A 19,918-nucleotide genomic window follows, 5' to 3' on the forward strand; every position below is an offset into this window, starting at 1 on the left:
ATTAATCAACAACAAATTAATCAAAATCTAATTAATCGCTGATCATTTTTGATAATCGATTAATCATTTAGATACCTTTTTATAGTTTTTATAAAAAGTTTCAAAAATTACAAAAACAAAATTCCCACTAGGGTATGTTTTACAAAATGTGTCATTACAATAATAATATGTCAATATGATATAGAGGTACAATGTACAATGTACAATGTACAATCAACAACAAATTGATGATCAAATTAATCGCTAATCATTTTTGATAATCAATTAATCGTTTAGATACCTTTTTAATTTTTACAAAAAATTACAAAAACAAAATTCCCACTTGGGCATGCTTTTCAAAATGTGTCATTACAATAAACGATACGTCAACATAATGTAGAGGTGCAATGATTAATCAACAATAAATCCATGATCAAATTAATCACTAATCATTTTTGATAATCGATTAATTGTTTAGATACCTTTTTAATTTTTACAAAAAATTACAAAAACAAAATTCCCACTTGGGTATGCTTTTCAAAATGTGTCATTGCAATAAAAATATGTCAATATAATATAGAGGTGCAATGATTAATCAACAACAAACTGGTCACCAAATTAATCGCTAATCTCATTTTTTGATAATCGATTAATCGTTTAGATACCTTTTTAATTTTTACAAAAAAAATTACAAAAATTACAAAAACAAAATTCCCACATGGGCATGCTTTTCAAAAATGTGTCTTTTTATTACAATAATGATACGTCAATATAATACAAAGTTACAATGATTAATCAACAACAAATCGATGATCAGATTAATCGCTAATCATTTTTGATAATAGATTCATCGTTTACATACCTTTTTTAATTTACAATTGTCCAAATGCTTAGAATTTCAGCTTCTAAATAGTAAATACTTAGGATGGGCATGGTATCAGGAAATAGAAATTAACTCATTCAAACCCAAAAACGTATAAATATGTATTTTAATACTTTGTCATGCACTCCCAAAAACGTATTTATGCGTTTTTTCTGTTTTTTTCCCCCTTTTTATGCTAGAGCATAAAGAAGGCTTTGATACAGCTTCTGATATGAAAAGGTCGCTTAAAGCAATGGTAGTTATTACAAAAAACGGCCAGTAGGTGGCAGAAGAGTATAAGATATCAGCCAGGACCATGTTGCAACAAGCTCTTTTTCCCAGTGTTTTCAACAGGTTTGTGAACAATGATGAAACTTGATGAAACATAGCTATATTCTAATTCTAATTGCTGAAAAACGGAAACAGATACAAATATACATTTTTTCCTGATGAAAGAAGAGACTAATCTTTCTTTTGGTAGGTTCCATATTTTGATGGCAATAGAACACAATATTCTGTGGGCCTTGCAAAATCAATCAAAATCCAGTAAAACGGTGTTGCTTCAGTCAAAATGGCTGGGAGTCAATGAGTTAAAAATGAAAAGAATAGAAATTTGCCATTAATTTCATACAATTTATTAGTGTTGTTCCGATACCGATACTGGTATCGGCAGAGGTGCCGATACTGCATTAAAGGCGTTATTGTGACCCGTTTTGGGCTTTTTGATGGTTCTGACCAAGTCATTTCAAAATAAGATAACGCCCAGGGGTTAAAACAGTGGTATCGGTATCGCTGACTACTCACATGTAACATGCCGATACCATGAATTCGCTACTATAGGATTATATAGGATTTTGGATGCAGCATCTTGTGTCTTGCTGGTGCACGACATTCACTGATATGTGACATGTTCACTGCATGCCGATCTAAGATATCCTATTGGCCCTTGAATGCTCTGAACCAATGGCAGGACAGCTTTTTCATGTTGAGGAAAAAAAAAATCTTAAGTATCGGTATGGAATCGGTATCGGCCGATACTGCAAAGCTGGGTATCGGGGTATTGGTATCGGGAGCCAAAAACGGTATCGGAACAACACTACAATTTATGGAAAATGCTATATTGATATATAGAAGTCCACCCATCCCTCCATTTTCATGCTCGATTTTTCCTCACGAAGGGTCGCGGGGGGTGCTGGAGCCTATCTCAGCTGGCTTTGAGCAGTAGTTGGGGTACACGCTGGACTGGTTGCCAGCCAATCTTAATATATACATGCTTAGAAGTAAAGGTTCCAAAAGGGTTCTTCATGAAGGGCAGAGGTTCTCCAGGACTATGGGCCATGGGGAACCCTTTTTTGGGAAAATAAATAAATTAAATGTTCGAGGGTTCTTTTGAGGCTCAGTGTTCCTGTAAGAACCGTTTCAATACAGAGAACTCTTTTTGAAAGAAGGGGTTCTTCAAGGGCTGTTGAAAACATGGGTATTAGAAGATGCTTACCATCAAATTTTCAAATGTTTAGCCATGTTTCAGAACAGAGTGAATTTTACCAGTTAAAATAAATAAATAAATAATAAATTACACAAGCATTGAGGACCGAACTCAAGACCTTCAGGTTGGGAGACAACCACCATATCATCTGAGCTATGCCAGTCTTGTTTGTCGCTGTACTGCATTGCTGGTGTGTCCAAAATGAGGCCAACTTGGAGTTACAAGGATTCCGACTGACACCAGCAATATCCTAACACACAGGAGGAGCAGCATGGCTCATTTGGGACACTGGCTGTACCCAAACCTGAAGGTTGAAGGTTGTGGCTTTGTACTTCACCCTTTGAGCAACCTTTTTGTTTTGTTTTGTTTTTTAATAAACTGCTAAAATGTACTCAAAGCTCTCATTGTAAAACTTCCAATTTGTGATGTACAACAATGTCAAATCCCACTCTCTCCAATTTGTGTTGTTGAGTCCTTGGGCAAGGCATTTTACACACATTGCCTCCAGTTCCACTCACAATGGTGTACGGATTGTACGGATGATGCGAATGTTTGGTGGTGATTGTATTGCTCAGGGGAAAAGCTGGATTTTAGTTTGTGTGACCTGGGGGCTGGCTGCCATGATTGCTTTGGGAGTTTAATGCCAGTTTTGCTCTGGATTGCACGCTCCGCCCTCTTCAAAACAGGTGTGACATATCAGTGGTGATTACTATTCACTCACGTGAACACCTGTGTATGAATTTGTAAGACAAGCTGGATTGAAGTGAAACATCAAGCGATGGGAAACCTCAAATAATCAAGGTAATGCCTGGTTCACACATAAAAGAGAGTCGGGCTGTTTTTGTCCCGATATTGCCCCTTCCCAACCAAGGATGTCAAACGCCCAACAATCATTTGTCTTATACGATTATCTATATATGTGAGATGTGTTAAGAGTGGATTTGTCCCGATAATTGGGTCCAAAACCAGTCGGGGCCGACAATGTTAAATAATGAACATGTTCAATATTTATGACAAAAAATCTTAACGTTGGCAGGGACGCCGAGGTGCGCCTGCGCCACCAACTGTGACGTCAAACGGAATGTAGCCAATCAAGAGGCGTCCTAACTGAAAAAAAGACGGAAGTGCGCGTATACCAACCAGAAGCACAAAGTTTTTCTTTCTTTTTTTTATGCTTCTATTAATTCCAAAACTCTTCCATGGAGGACCAGCTCGTGGGAGAAGTAGTCCGCAAAACACCTTCATTACTTCCAGTTCGTCACGTTTGTTGTAAGTTCCATGGTGTGTCTTGTCTTAGAGCCAAAAAAAAAACAAGGTCTGCCCACCTCCCTCCGGTTTTGATTAGCTCACGTCTAATCAAGCGAGAGGTCTCTCACGGTGTACTGGAATCTTGACCAGTGTTGAGATGATAATCTTTATGTTTGTGATTGTGAGGGACTGTGATGAGATTATCGGCGCACTTTACACTCAATATGACCAAAGCTGTTAAATGCCTCATTTTTTATCTTTATGTGTGGCATCTGACAAAGATTTGAAAAATGCTTATATGTGAACCAGGCTTAAGGGTGACTATTGAACCTCCTTTTCCAGTAATTTATTTTTACTATTTCAACTTTATTAAAAGTAATTAATATGAAAACCTTGTGGGGTTCCCTCACTTTCACCTGATTTTGTGCCAATGGAGGCTCTTGTTATAGGCGCCACGCTCATTCAGTCTGTTTTGCTGCCACCATTATGATGAGGTGATACATGAATTAAATAAATGACTGCTCTCATTCAACCATGCATAGCTTTACTTAAATTGTTATAAATGGCTTCATCTGATGCAGTATGTATGTATGTCTGTATGCCTTGGTGCTACTAACTGTCTTATTTTTTTATTTTTTTTTGTCCTCTCATTCTATGTCGCGATTGCTGGAGATGATCTGAATCCACCTGCTGAGGAGAGCCTGGTGTCATGGCTTGCGTGCATCTCGCTGTCATGTTGCTGAATCCACTGGACCTGCGATACTCTCTGTCCTGCCCTCTCTCCGGGACCTACATAATAGTTTTTCCTGCTTGTTCTTATCCATCATTGTTTGAAGATTTGTAAATAATAAATCCAAAATCCTCATTAAACAAAATTGTATGCACTGTCAATGATTAACATAATAAACAACAATTTTGATCTGTAGAATAGTGCGGCTTGTATTAAACATCCCATATAAAAAAACAAAACTCATAGCACGGGTTCTAGATAAACGTCTTGAAACATAAAAAGGTTCTCAGTATAACTTACTCTGTTCTAGATGAAACCGTTGCAATATAAAAGATGTCTTTGAGGAACTTGCTTTGAAGATTCTAGATGAAACCTTTGTTACATAAAAGGGTTCTCAGTAGAACTTCTATGAAGGTTCTAGATGAAACTTTGCAATATAAAAGAGTTCTCAGTGGAACGTTTTAAGGTTGTGATGAAACCTTGTAATGTGAGAGTTCTCAGTGGAACGTTCTGTGAAGGTTCTAGATGAAAACCTTGCAATATAAAAAGGGTTCTCAGTGGAACTTTTTAAGGTTGAAGATAAAACCTTGCAAATATGAGAGTTCTCAGTGGAACGTTCTGTGAAGGTTCTAGATGAAACTTGCAATATAAAAAGGGTTCTCAGTAGAACTTCTTGAAGGTTCTAGATGAAACCTTGCAATATAAAAGAGTTCTCAGTGGAACTTTTTAAGGTTGGAGATGAAACCTTGCAATATGAGAGTTCTCAGTGGAACCTTCTGTGAAGGTTCTAGATAAAACCCTTGCAATATAAAAAGGGTTCTCAGTAGTACACTATGAAGGTTCTAGATGAAACCTTGCAATATAAAAGAGTTCTCAGTGGAATGTTCTGTGAAGGTTCTAGATGAAACCCTTGCAATATAAAATGGTTATCCGTGGAACTCGCTGTGAAGCAATATAAAAAGGGTTCTCAGTAGAACTTCTTGAAGGTTCTAGATGAAACCTTGCAATATAAAAGAGTTCTCAGTGGAACTTTTTAAGGTTGGAGATGAAACCTTGCAATATGAGAGTTCTCAGTGGAACCTTCTGTGAAGGTTCTAGATAAAACCCTTGCAATATAAAAAGGGTTCTCAGTAGTACACTATGAAGGTTCTAGATGAAACCTTGCAATATAAAAGAGTTCTCAGTGGAATGTTCTGTGAAGGTTCTAGATGAAACCCTTGCAATATAAAATGGTTATCCGTGGAACTCGCTGTGAAGGTTCTAGATGAAACCCTTGCAATATAAAATGGTTATCCGTGGAACTCGCTGTGAAGGTTCTAGATGAAAACCTTGCAATATAAAAAGGGTTCTCAGTGGAACTTTTTAAGGTTGGTGATGAAACCTTGCAATATGAGAGTTCTCAGTGGAACGTTCTGTGAAGGTTCTAGATGAAACCCTTGTAATATAAAAAGGGTTCTCTGTAGAACTTCTTGAAGGTTCTAGATGAAACCTTACAAAATAAAAGAGTTCTCAGTGGAATGTTCTGTGAAGGTTCTAGATGAAACCCTTGCAATATAAAATGGTTATCCGTGGAACTCGCTGTAAAGGTTCTAGATGAAACCCTTGCAATATAAAATGGTTATCCGTGGAACTCACTGTGAAGGTTCTGGATGAAACTCTTGGAACATAAGAGGGTTCTCAGTGGAACTCCCTATGTGGGATCTAGATGAAACCCTTAAAGGGTTCTTTGTTGAACTTCTCATACAGGGTTCTGGGTTGAACCTTTCACAGAAGGGTCCTAGGTATAACCCATTATGCTCGGTAGAATCATTTGGTAAGGTTCCAGGTGGAACCTTCATAAATAGTTCTAACAGGAACCCAAAAAAGGTTCTCCTATGAGGGCAAGCTGGGGAACCTAAAAAGGCTCTAACAAGCACTTTTGCTTCTAAGAGTGTAGAAGTCTTTATTTAAATTTAGCTGTCAGTTTTCAGGAAATGTTTATGCATCAAAAGCACTAGTGGTATCGATACTTGGTATTGGTATCGGAGATGACTCAAGTGTTGAGTAGTTGTGCTGGTATCGGTCTGGAAAAAAACTAGCATCGGATGTCTCAAGTAAATATTAAAGCAGATCAATATTTTTGCAAACGGATGTAAATTAAAACATGTTTGATGTATCTTATTCATCAATTAATAAACAAAATAACTGACAGATTAATTGATTATTCCAGTAATTGTTAGACGTAGCCCTACATTTCTGTCACTAAAATATTGAAATGCATTATTAAAAAGACTACAGCACCACATAAATCAGGTGGACATTTGAAGCGGATGACTTTATGTAAATTTGTGCATAAACAAAAGGATTGGTTGGATGCACTCAATTACAGTACAAAAATAAAAATAAAAATAAGCATGTGTTATGACCTAAAACTGTCCAAACCTAAAAAAAAACAAAAACTCTGGCACCCAAGGGCCTTTCCACCTCCCCACTTCTTGTATCACCAGCAAACGTAGAAATTGCTCACTGATGCACAACATGTTGAGCCGGTGTCTCCGTTTATCACCCGAGTCCTCTTCGAGGTTCAACAACAGCAAATATTGAACCCCAAACCCGCTAACCCGCCCTCCCCTGGCCCTCCCCTCTCGTCCTTGTCTAATTGGGAGCCACTTGTGCATGCGGGTGACCCGGGGAGCGCCCCGTCTCCCCCTGAGCCGACGGCCCGAGAGGTTCCAGCTCTCCGTGTGCCGACAGCAGGAGTGTAAACAGAGCTGATGGTTTCTGACAGATCCATTCAGACTGAAAATCATTTATTCTTCTCGTTTTTTTTCTTTCTTTTCATGCATCCCGCTCCCTTTTCCCCCATTTGTCAAAAGAAGCTATCTGTCATATATGTAGAATAGATTTAGTGGACATTTTGCTCCATAAGCATTTTGCTAGTGCTTACACAGACATCTTGTAACTATAAACTCCAAGATAATAACAAAATGTCAATTTTAAATAATTACCTGTAGTCTTGTGGAGACGGATGATGGCCAGCATCCTCAATTATTCCTGACATCCTGGATGTAATTCCACCTTCTATCATTTCCTGTGATGTGTGGTACCTCAATAAGCATATTTGTAAACATGTCATGATTATGCTTAAACGGATACAATTATGAGAAAAAGTGAAACATTTTAATAATAATAATTAAATAGTAGCCTATTAGTAGTCTGTTGTTTCTTTTGTTTGTTCGTTTGAAAACAGACTTTTTAATTCCTATAAAGACATGTTATTTAAAAAAAGAAAGAAGATATAAGCAGTATTCTAACTTTAATTCATAAATTTAAGTGTTGCCCATAAAAGTAGGCCCGAGATTTAAATGTCTCATCATTTGCCATGACAACAAAGACAGTAACAACAAAGCCACAAGACATTCAAACGTCAACTTGCTCATTAAACAAAAACATTCCACAAAGGTAAAGCATGCGAACATTACTATAAATTACCTCTTTTGGATGATATTGAAGAATGTGTGACTGAATGGTCCGGGAGAGCATCTACTGTATTCCACTGTGCAGCTCTTGATTCTCCCCCAAAAAAACCGTTTTTAAATTTCCCTCTCTGGAGCTGTCCGAGGCGCGCTCATGCGCAGTGGAGAGCTGAACGGCGCTCCCAGGCGGCCCGCGGGTAGGAGGATCCCATGACTTTGACAGCTGCTCCCAACAGTCCCATTCACTAACTTCGCTGCCCTTCTTAATGTCTTTTGGCATCAGAGTAGTAAAATGATTCCGAACTCCACTCTGACATTTTAGTTTAGTTTCTATATGGAACCATTTTACATATAAAATGAAAGCATGGAAATATATAATTCACGTGCGAGTCTTCAATACGCAAAATAAAGAAACAATGCCACGTAATTTTAGAGAGAACAAATATAATCACGAGATGAATATATATCCACATTTCCTCCAATCCTGTCAGGTTATTCCATGAGAGGGCTAAGACGATGTGATCGCTACTTGTGGTGGCATCTGTGTATGTGGTGAAATGTTTTTTTTTTTTTTGCCCTTAAGGGATGTACTTGAGGATGCTTCCCGCCGTAGTGGCCGCGTCCTTCTCAGTGGGAAAAAGAGCCGGGGAGGCGCGAGAAGGGGGCTGGAGGAGGAGGAGGGGAGGAGAGGGGGGCACGGGAAGGATGAGCAGGTTCACTTAAGAAAATAGTTAGATGTGGAGGTCTGCATTTCGCCTAAAGCTGTCAAATGTGCACAGTGACTTGCAGTTTTTAATCTTGTAATTTGCGAAAGTGATTATCAACATCGAATACAGCGACTTGGATGTACGATTTACATTTGACTTAAAAACTAGTTTTCTAAACTAAGGGGAAGGGTTTCATTGAAAGGCGAGGCCATGGTATGTCATGTGCTATCTTATTTTAAGAGGTTGGGGTGGAGGGTTCTACAAAGTGTGCAGTGACAGGACGTGAGCATCCCCATGAGAGCCCACAGATGGTAAATCGGTGTGTCACAAAGGATCAATCAATGATTACATGCATGAACGTAACGGACAAAAAATAAGACCTCACAGAGCACACCCCCAAGGTCCTAGAGTCCGAAAGGTTACATGTCATTTTACATTAGAAAATTTTAAAATTAAATGGTGAAAATGTCACAAAAAATGTATAGAATACAAAGGTTAATTATGTACCTATACCCTCTAGTGGAAGAGATATAATAATAATAATAATAATAATAATAATAATAATAATAATAATAATAATAATAATACATCTATCCATCATTCATCCAAACAATAATAGTTTATTTTATGAAATATTTTTAAATAATTTATTCACACTTTGACAAATTAAAAAATTCACAAATCTGTTCTGATGGTTGTTTGTCTCTGTGTGCCCTGCGATTGGCTGGCAACCAGTTCAGGGTGTACCCCGCCTACTGCCCATAGCCAGCTGAGATAGGCTCCAGCACACCCCGCAACCCTTGTGAGGAATAAGCGGTCAAGATAATGGATGGATGGACAAATCTGTTCTTGTTTATTTGAACTTTTACTGTTGCTTTTATTGTTTTATTAATAGAAACCGGTTAGTTGTACCTTCTGCCATCTAGTGGCCGGTCACATTGTTGGAACATAGAGTAGATGAACAATGTTAATTGTTTGTAGTAAATAAATTAAAACGTTTGGACGAGTGTGTATTATTTAGCGCAATGTAGTGGTGAACTAGTAATTCATTCATTTTAAAATCCACTATTAATTTAAGTAATATGCTCCATATCATTTTAATTGTCATTTTTTTGTTTGTTTTTTAAAATATAATTCTCGTATTCACGAATTATGTTACATAGCGTCACTGTCCTGTGAAAAACATTTATGTCAATTTTTTTAAATTTAAGTAAATAATAAAATATTTATTTATTTATTTATTTATTTATTTATTTATTTATTTATTTATTTATGTTTTTGGGCTGTCTGCATTCGGTTTCATCCCATAAATGTAAAAATGTAAAAAATAAATAAATAAATAAATCAAAATAAGACGAAAATGGACATATCTGTCATTCTTCCAGGAGTATGACATGTTTCGCTGCCATCTTTCGGCTACAGATACCCGAAGGAGAAGGAGAAGAACTTCGCTAATGTAGTTAGCCTCTGGTGGTGCTTGCAGCTTGTGTCGAACCCAATGGGTAAACCGGCGCTTACCTTCTATAGCTGGGACCTGCAGGTAGCTGGCCGTCGCTTGCCCCATGATTTGGGTTCCCACAACTTGTGTCCCTCTGCTTTGCTCTCGCTTTTGCTAGCCTCTCCTACTCGCTGCTCTTGTTAGCTGCTCCAGCTAGTCTTGCTAGCCGCTCCAACGAGTTCATGTTAGGTACTGTTCTCGCTTGATCGCTTGCCCCAAATAATAATAGGTAGTAGTGTTGTTAGGCTTATGAACTGTGTTCTCTCTGAGGCACCATAGGGCGCGCGCTTCAAAATCATTGCATTCTATTAGTTCACCACTCGATGGAACTAAATAATACACACTGTTACTTTACATTGAAAAAAACAAAAACAAACAGTGGTCAGGTAGTGAAATTGCAGGTCTCTCAAACGTGTTTGGAGTGGCCTTGACCTGGCTTTGTGGGATACATTCAAGGCTACCATTACATGAGAGCATGAGGACTTCCTGCCGCTCAGCGACAAGAGTGACAGCTTTCCCTTTTCATGCCTGTTCAGAAGTAGTGGGGAAACAATGGGACCACCGCCTGAGGGCTGGCCCGTGTTTGTAGCTTGTGTTTTTGTCTTGTTCCAAGTGCTTACTCAAAGCACACCGGCACTTCTGAGAATGAGGTCAACTCACCATTCTAATCTCCTCTCTGGGCAGAGACCCTTCCACCCCCAGAGTGGCACATCACCCAGGTTGACCCTCTGGCCACCCACGATAAACTGCTGTCAACCATGCTGAGATGGAACTTGGCACAAGTGTTCTGCAAAAGGCTGGAGTGGTCAGTCAGTCAGTCAGTCAGTCATTTAGCTATTCAACAAGTCAGTTGGTCAGGTATTTTGTTGGTTAGCTAGCCATTCAAAAAATCAGCAAATCATGCAGCTGGTTGGACAGTCAGTAAGCTAGTAAATTGGTGAGTAGATCAGTTAGCCAATCAGCAATGCAGTTAATCGGTCATCCATATGGTGGCCAGGTGTCCTGACTTAGGCAGGACACTCCTAATTTTCAGTGATATGTCCTGCCTCCTGCGCAACCCTAAGCAGGATGCTGGTTTGTCCTCCTTTTTAGATAAAATGAGCCGCGGTTGAGTTTATGTGACCAAGCATCAGCCCCACCCCACATTTGTCACAACTGGTCTGCGATTGGCCAAGAGTGGCTTCAGTCAAAAATATCATATATCATTGTTTCAATAAATGTAAACAAAGCTCCACGTGTGGCTATATAGTTATGTCATATCCTCGCCATCTTCTTTGATGGCAGCACTAGCAATAAAAAAAAAATAATAAAAAAAAGAGCGCTAGCAAAAATGCCAAAACGGCTTTTAATATTGAATGGATGAAAAAGCACAATTTCCTGGCCAAAAGCAGTCAAGACTCGTTTCACGGTTTCTGCACGCTTTGCCCGTGTGATGTGGATGTGGTCAGGAAAAAGCAGCCATAGAATGTCACGCAGGGACGGAAAAGCATAAAAGCAAGAGTACTGTAAACTAAATAAATTGTCAAAAATAAGTTTGACTTTTTAATTGCTATTCTTAACCATTTAGTTACACAAACATGATCTATAAACCATGTAAAACTTTATTGTTGATGAAAATTCACAGCGAGTCTGATGTATTATTTTTTTTTTTAAATACATCTCCTCCTTTTTGATCTTATGGAAATGGCCACCCTAGTCATCCATCGTTCATCTTCATGTCTTGCAAGATCACAGCAAAGCTTCTTTTTTGTTACGTTCACTGGGGTCACTCAGCGGTGTGGACCTTTGGTTGACCTTTGGTCTTAGGCGGGGTCAGTCTGGTTCACTGCTGCCGGAGCAAAAGTCCTGTTCCTTTCTTAGTGCCGACTTGGTGGGAAATAGCCTCATCTTTGAAAGAGCTCATGTAACTTTTGATGTGACACACAGCGGGCAGATTGTGTCTCTTAAGGTGGCACTCAGAGGCCCCTTTGTCAGATAGTTTCTAAACAGAAAACTCCAGAATTATAGATGACATCAACAGGAGCTACTAAATATGTTTAAAAAATAAATAAATAAAAAATAAAAATAAAAAATACCTTGCTCTATATTAATCAAGGCACAACTGCTTCAGTTTTTTCAAGTAACCTATTTAACCCATCTCTTTCGAACCAAGATGACGATTGGTCCCAACATTTGTTCCAGGCCTCTTTAAAATGAGTATGAAAGTAGCAGTCATGGAAAGAAACACAAGAGAAGAAAGCAAAGAATGAGATAGGAAGAGAACAAAAACGAGAGGACAAAATGAGAGAAGAGTGCAGGGGCAGCCGTGGTGTGATGTGAGTGTTATCATCAGCTCTCATTCTCAGCATGGAATCTATAATGGCAAAATCAACCTCGCTGACTCCTGTGTAATTGGATTTGCCGGGTCTCGTGCTGAATCAGGGCTCAGTGGGTAGCACAAAGCTTGTTAAGATTGGACAAGCATTGCTGGACCGGGGAGAGAGGTGGGGCAAAACCAAGGTAACCTTGACAACTTCTATGGACTGGATTGTTCAAAGAAGCCCAACCACTCAATCATCTAAGTAGTTGACTGAAAGCGTCCCAATTCTTAATCAATCAATCAATAGGCTGCAATACAGTACTTCCTTCTTATACTGCATATGAGTCAGTAGGACAAAGAAAGTTGACACCTGTGGTTCCTTGGGTGTGTTTGTGCGTTTGTGCTTAATCCCTGTTACCGGGTAACAGCAGTAAACAGTTAACTCCTCCCACCTTGTCTCTCTTTGCAAGGTGTAACAGCTTCATAGAATGTGTACTAGTACTGAGTTGAAGTTTTGCTTGTCTTGTACAGGAAATTCTGTAGAGTCAATTTTACTCGAACCTGAGTCTATTTGGTTCCTGGAATTAAATTTACACTTAGAAGAGAGTAAAATATTCAGAGTGAATTTTACTCTAAGTATTTTTAGTGTTTATGAGAAAATTGGCACATAAAAAAAAAAAACACTAAAGATTTTTTCGCTCAGAAATTTGAAGTATATTGCTAGGAAATATTTTGGCTAATTTTTTACTACCGGTAGTTAGTTTAAAAAAAAAAAAAAAAGTTGTGTTGAACCAATTTAAGATTAAACAGAGAATTGTTGACCAACTTAATAAAATTGCTTCAAGTGGTAACATACGGAAGCGAAGAGCTGCCAATGTGGAGTAAACATTTTTGTTTGGCGAGTATGTTCGAACATACCCGTAAACATGTTCGAATATACTTGCAAATACGTTTGAACGTATTGAATTATGTTCGAACATACTTGCAAATATGTTCGAACATACTTGCAAATATGTTCGAACATAGTTGCAAATACGTTCGAACATACTCGCAAATATGTTTGAACATACTCGCAAATATGTTCAAAGGTACATGTAGGCTACATGCTGCAAAGTTAGCATACCTTCCCATAATGTCAAAAAAAACAAAAAAAAAAACAGTGTTTATTCGTAACTTACGATTTATTATGTCTGCCGTACATGATTTAGGTTTGTCATTTTTTTCACTCGTGCATGCGCAAATAATACCCCGTAGCATTATGGGAATGTATGCTAACTTTGTAGCAAGTAGCCTACAAGTACGTTCGAACATTTGCGAGTACATTCAAACGCATTTGCGAGTATGTTCGAACGCATTTGCCAGTATGTTCGAACATAAAAATGTTCGAACATATAACATAAATAAATACATAAATAAATAAATAAATGACTAAATAAATAACTAACTAACTAACTAACTAACTAAATAAATAAATAAATACATAAATGACTAAATAAATAGATAAATAAATGACTAAATAAAAAGATAAATAAATGACTAAATAAAAAGATAAATAAATGACTAAATAAATGACTAAATAAATAACCAAATAAATAAATAAACAAACAAACAAACAAACAAACAAACAAACAAATAAATAAATAAATAAATAAATAAATAAATGACAAAAAAGTTCAAATAAAAACGGATTTATTTCCATTTATATTTATTATTTTTAGATATAATTTTGGAATTATATTTTTTTATATTCATCTTTATTTTCACTTTTAGTCATTTATTTATTTATTTGGTCATTTATTTATTTCGAATTTTGGCAGTTTTGGTGCTCCATACTATTTATGATTAGCAGTGCAGAATAAAACTACCACACGGTCGCTTACTAATGTCTCCTCACTTGGGCATATATGATTCACGGGAATGCACTATTTTCGTTTGGAAGATTGTAATTACGTAAGCTTTTGTCACTCAAAATGACTTTCACATACAAAGTAACTTGAAGAATAATACGTTTCTTACCTCTGTAGACATTATTAATCCTATGAAAAAGGCGTTGTGCTCCGTGTTTACGTTTGTTCGATTAACTTGGAGGTTTGCTCGTGCCCGAAGAGTCGCGCCCGCTCCTGGCCGTGTGCATGTCGCTGGGGTCCATTCCACGTTTCGCCAGAGGGGTCGCAAATGTGCAAAAACTCTTAATCTTGCATCGTGCCCCTTTAAGTTAATGCAAAGTGGATATATTAAGTGTAATTAATATTAAACTTAATGTTCACTTTTTGTATTAAGTTAATTCAATTGAGTGTTAATACATGAAGTAATTTTATTAAAATGGTCAACAATTATCTGTTTAATCTTAAATTGGTCAAGCAATTCTCATTTTAGAGTGCACAAGGGTTGAAGAACAAACTCACGACCTTCAGCTTGGGGGACTACCACTCTACCACATGAGCTATGCCACTCCTATTGTTCACTTGTATCCAAGAGAAGACTTGGAGTTACGAAGATTCCAGCTGACAAGCGAAATTGTGTGGCTCATGGAGTTAGATTGGCAGTTTCCCAACATGAAGTTTTGGCTTTGGCTTTGTTCCTCAACCCCTTCTCTTCCAAGTGTAAATTTTACTCTATTGGGAGTGGGACCAAAATGTTTGAACCCTCTCAGAAAACTGCTGTGTAAGAGTAACACAGACGTTTTGTATTATCACATGAATAAAACGAACTGAATATAATAAAATCTGATCGGTTTTCACCCAAGAAGGCGATTCATTTTGGCAGATGAGTCCTCTCGTGGCAACAATGGCACTCTGACACCGCTTTGGAATCAAGTATGTCCTGTTATTTATCCACCTAATCAAAGATCAGTAACCAGACCCGGATGATGGCACGGGGAAATGGTGGAAGACTCAGGATAGGAGTTTTTTTTGGTGTACAATGAAGCTCAGAACACTTGAAGAATAGATAAAGGAGAAGGAGAAAGGTTGGGGGTTGAAATCGAGTGGTTTGGATCCAGTTTCTGGATGGTTACGCTACACTCCGCATAGAAGTAGACACTCAGGTAAGAACTGAATAAGATATCTTGGTCCCTCCACCTCCCGCGACATGAATGATTAAGCACCTGGTGCACTGTGGCCTAATTGTGGGTCAGGATGGGGCGGACGTGTGCTTAGGCCCCCCAAGCAGCAACACCTACACAACTTTAGCTTATGGGAGATTGATAGGCACCTTGTCGTCGCTAACTATTTCACCAGGTGACTAAATGCAAGCCGACACAGGAGGACGGGCGATTTCGTAGAAGTTTGGATCCTGATTGACGACAGCAAAATATAACTTCAGAGATGCAGGTTGGGTGATTTATTGAATTATTCTGTGGGTCAGTACAGTTGTAATGTCTTTGCTTTGGGTTTGGTGGTTGTTGGGTGTTACAAAAGAGACGTGCTAGTCATGTAGTAGATAATTAATTGTCACATAATTCTCACATGGATGAGGTCACACAGCCTCAGGCAACAGTGACACTCTAGACAAGATGAGGGAACATCTCTTAATTACAATACAATGGGCTGTTCAACATTGGTGGAACAAGGACATGATCTAACAAAGGCTCACCGGATGACCATTCATTCCACTGTTCACCAGATTGAGCTCGCAAATGTTACCACGCACATTGTGCCAGTACACGTTTATAGTCCAATTTCAAAAGTCGAAGGCTAAAAAGGTTTTCAGCTGTTTTTATTTTTTTTGTGATGCCACCATAGGACAGTGATAGCAAAGAAGAGTTACTCACATGATTGTGTTTGGAGGCTCCATTATACATATGCTTATTGACAAATCACATCTTGTCTACCTTTATTGAAATGGAAATCAACCCAAACATTTTCATTAATATGTTCTATGCATCCCCACAAGACTAAACATGGTATCCTGATTAAAATTGTGTTTGTCGAATATGAATTAAGCAGCAAAATCCACCTGTTTTCATCCATCACAGGGAGGCGACCATTTTATTATTTTTTTCTTACAGTCGACTAAAAATGACATCACAGTAACTCAGGTAACAACCAATCATGTCACAGCTACTCAGGTAACGACCAATCATGTCTCAGCTGGTTTCTAAATTTGATCATATGATGTTTGCAAGCTGAGCCATGATTGGTGGTTACCTGAGTTCTAAGCAACTGATGATGAAATTTTCGGTCAACAGCAATCCTGTCTGATTATTTTTTTTGTTTTTTTGAATTTGTTTTGGTTTTGACTAAATGTTATTGATAGTTTCAAGAGTCTAGTTTTCTTATGTTTCGTTAATTAAACATTTTGTGAGCACACCTGTCATCCCGGACTGCTTTCTGCCCCACCCCTGCACACCCCTGACAAAAATGGCTACCCCCCCCTGAGATGGATTAAGAAAAAAAAAAAAAAAAGAGGAGGACTTTGCAGCTCAATTCATATTCCACAAACAGAACATTAATCAGAATGCTGTATTTAAATTAGTGGGGGCATACAACATAAATTTTAGGTTGACTTCCCTTTTAAAGAGACATTGAAATTATTTCCTGCGGTAGTAGCATACAGAAGACCAACGAAAACACTGTACTCAGATAAAAACCCAAAACATTAGCATGATTATGACCATTGAATTCATGAATCGTCTTCTTGACAGCAGCTTATCTGTCCACGTTATTACTTGTAATACTGTATGGCAGACCCCTAAGTCACGCTGTCCCACCATATTGTCAAGAGATATTATTGCCTAAGAGAAGTTTCTTCCCACGAATAAAGGGGGTGTCAACGATACCAGACACCGGCATTGCCCCCATCATATCACCAGATTGATTCTGACGTCCCAAAAAGGGTTCCTTCAATGATATTGTTCACCTGTCTCATTGGCTTAAAGTGGGTGGAGTGGGGCGGGTAAGGGTTAATGGCGGGGACACAGGGCTGGTGGGGTGGTTCAGGGGTATTGTCCAGGAAAAGGGGGTGAGAGCATATTGGGTGCAGAGGCTGACGTGAAAAAACACAACAACATCTGACTAGCCTCTTCTCTCCTTCCAGTGGGGCCCCCAGGCAAAGTAATGAAGTCCAAATTACAGCACAAGATAACTAAGAACAAGCCTCTATTGTTCCCCCTCAGGGTGCAGTAAATGAGTGTCACAGCAAGCAGCGGGGCACAGACCGTTACGGCACTATTTAGTCTGCCCCGTTGTCTTAAGACGGCCCGGTTTCAGAGCTTCTCAGATCAGACAAATACTGCACCCGTTACCCTCCCCGCCTCTTTTTCCAGCCTTCTCCTTCAACCTTCCTCTGTACAGCCAACCCCCTCCCCAAGTCCTCGCCCCAAAATAGGCCAAATCGCCCCCATTGTGTTTCGACTGCCTAGTGTGAAATTCATTGTGACGTTAAATGTTTTCTAATGAATAATTACTGAATGGATATGCAGGGGGAATATGTGTAATGGATTGTAGACTGCATTTTAAAGACATCTTTTTTGTCTCTGCTTCGTGGTATTTACAGGACAAAAAAACATTTGGCCTTTCTCAGAAGAAACGAGGGCCATAGGCGAAGGATAGGAGGGGGTGAAGGGCTTTGTGTCAATTAGATCCAATGGATTATCTTTTTTTTAAATGTTTTTACAGAGAGAATTGAGAATCAAAGGACTTCTGCTTCCAAAAGAGAGGAGGAGAAAATACAAAACCAACAAAAGCTGGGAAAACCTTTGGTCCGAGTGTTGGTGCTGAGAATGCAAAACAGATTGGTGGAATTTTTCCCACTATGCTTATTGAATGTGCCGCTGTTTTTTTTCGAGGGCTCCCCAAAGTCCCTTTTGCACAGTTGTTGTGTTTGCTTGGTGCACCAACTCTGATGAAACTTGCGGGCTGGGGGCCAAGGTGACCGTGCTCCATGTAGTGGTAGCTTGTCTGTTCATGTGCACAAGCACAGAGCTTTGCCACATCGGATCTCTGTGGAGCCGTAGACTCAATAGAAGAGACAGGCACCATGTTTGTGCTTTTTTTCTGCCGTTTTCCCCCCAAAAACGGCAACATTTGAATTGTTGTGCTTACAGACATTTGTCACACTTGCTGTTGAGATTTTATTTATTTAGAAGTTCAACATTCAAGTTTGAGAAATGTAGCTGAGAGAGTTTTGAGGATTTGATTTGATGTGATTTGGAGTGGAATTTACTGTGAGAGAGAGAAAAAATAAAATGTCTTTTGACCCAAACAGAAAAATACGGAAATTGAAGCTTATTTAATGAGTGTTGGGTGAAAATATTGACTTGTGAAGTTAGTTTGAGATATTATGCTTTAATTGTTGTTTTGATGTTGATGAGGACCCAAAAAAGGGATGCAGCCAAAAAAAGTTATTTCTTGTAATTTATTATTTAGTCAAAAATAAGTCTAAACAAAAGCCCAAAGCCACAAGGAACAAAGTACAACCAAATACTGGGATACAAACTTGACTTAAAGAGATACTTCACTTATTTAGCCCATTATAGCAATAAATAGTTAATATTTTGTCTAGAATGAATTTGATAATTTCATTATTTTTCACCTACAATTTGTACCTTAAAAAACACATTTTGCAACTTGCTGTCGACTGAAAATGACATCACAAGGGCTCAGGTAACCAATCACAGCTCACCTGTTTTCTAGGTTTGGTCATGTGACATTCACAAGCTGAGCTGTGATTGGCTTTCGGTTCAACAAGTCTTCTTACATCGGAATATGTATTTTTGTTTAAATTGTGAAAAGGAACACTCTAGGAAGCTATAAGCTTATTAAATTAAATTACATGAAATGGAATAAAATATAGAAATACTTTTATTACATGGACTCAAAATTAGAGATGTTCAATATCATCTTTGTTCAGAACGACACCAGTAGGATTAGAGGGCTCTGTAAGATACTAACCCTACTCAAAATTGAAATGTTCTTTCAGAACTGACAACACATTAAAGGGCACACTGGAAGTCACATGATGGACAGGGAGGGAACAGGAAGTCAAATGATGACCGCAGTCTGCATCAAATCAAGTTCAGTAGTAGTTACAATAGCCACAGCTTCATGCACAAATTATTTCTTTTAAACATTTCCCCCATCATTATCGCTGATTCGAAGCCTGTCAATTGTGAATTTCACCTTGCTGGATATTCAGAATAATGACAAATGACATCCTGTACATCAGGGGTGTCCAAACTACGGCCAGGGGGCCATTTGCGGCCCGCCGTCCATTTTTTAGTGGCCCGTGACATTTGCTAAAAATGGCATTTGACTCAGTTCAAATAAAATAAAAACAAAAATGTTTGGAGATGGTCAAAGTAAGAAGGGAAGGTGTCAAAAACACAGGAGCTATTAAAGGTTATTTTAGTTGACTAAAACTAACAAAAAAACTAAAATTCAAAAAACAATTTCGTTAACGAAGTAAAATAAAAGCAAAGATGCTTTTTTAAAAACAAAAACTAACTGAAACTACATTTTCTGTTTACAAAACTAAAATAAAACTATGCCCTGCGATTGGTTGGCAACCAGTCCAGGGTGTCCCCCGCCTACTGCCCAGAGCCAGCTGAGATAGGTGCCAGCAGCCCCCGCGACCCTTGTGAGGAATAAGCGGTCAAGAAAATGGATGGTGGATGGATGGAAAATAAAACTATAATAATAGCAAAAATGTCCTT

General features: G+C 38.4%; 1 protein-coding gene across 1 annotated transcript in view; it reads right to left on the reverse strand.

Annotated features, from left to right (window-relative positions):
• The window catches only part of foxn4 (forkhead box N4), a 19,702-nt gene extending 11,354 nt beyond the window's left edge, over positions 1 to 8,348 (reverse strand). Inside the window, exons 1-2 of the mRNA XM_077522899.1 lie at positions 7,777 to 8,348; positions 7,293 to 7,375 (exon numbers count right to left, since the gene is read on the reverse strand). Of these exons, the coding sequence (XP_077379025.1) occupies positions 7,293 to 7,375; positions 7,777 to 7,827 (134 nt within the window). The 5' untranslated portion in view covers positions 7,828 to 8,348. The remainder of the gene's footprint in view (positions 1 to 7,292; positions 7,376 to 7,776) is intronic.
• Positions 8,349 to 19,918: the final 11,570 nt, after the last annotated feature.

Source organism: Festucalex cinctus, chromosome 5 (genome assembly GCF_051991245.1).
Source record: "Festucalex cinctus isolate MCC-2025b chromosome 5, RoL_Fcin_1.0, whole genome shotgun sequence".
Lineage (NCBI taxonomy): Eukaryota > Metazoa > Chordata > Actinopteri > Syngnathiformes > Syngnathidae > Festucalex > Festucalex cinctus.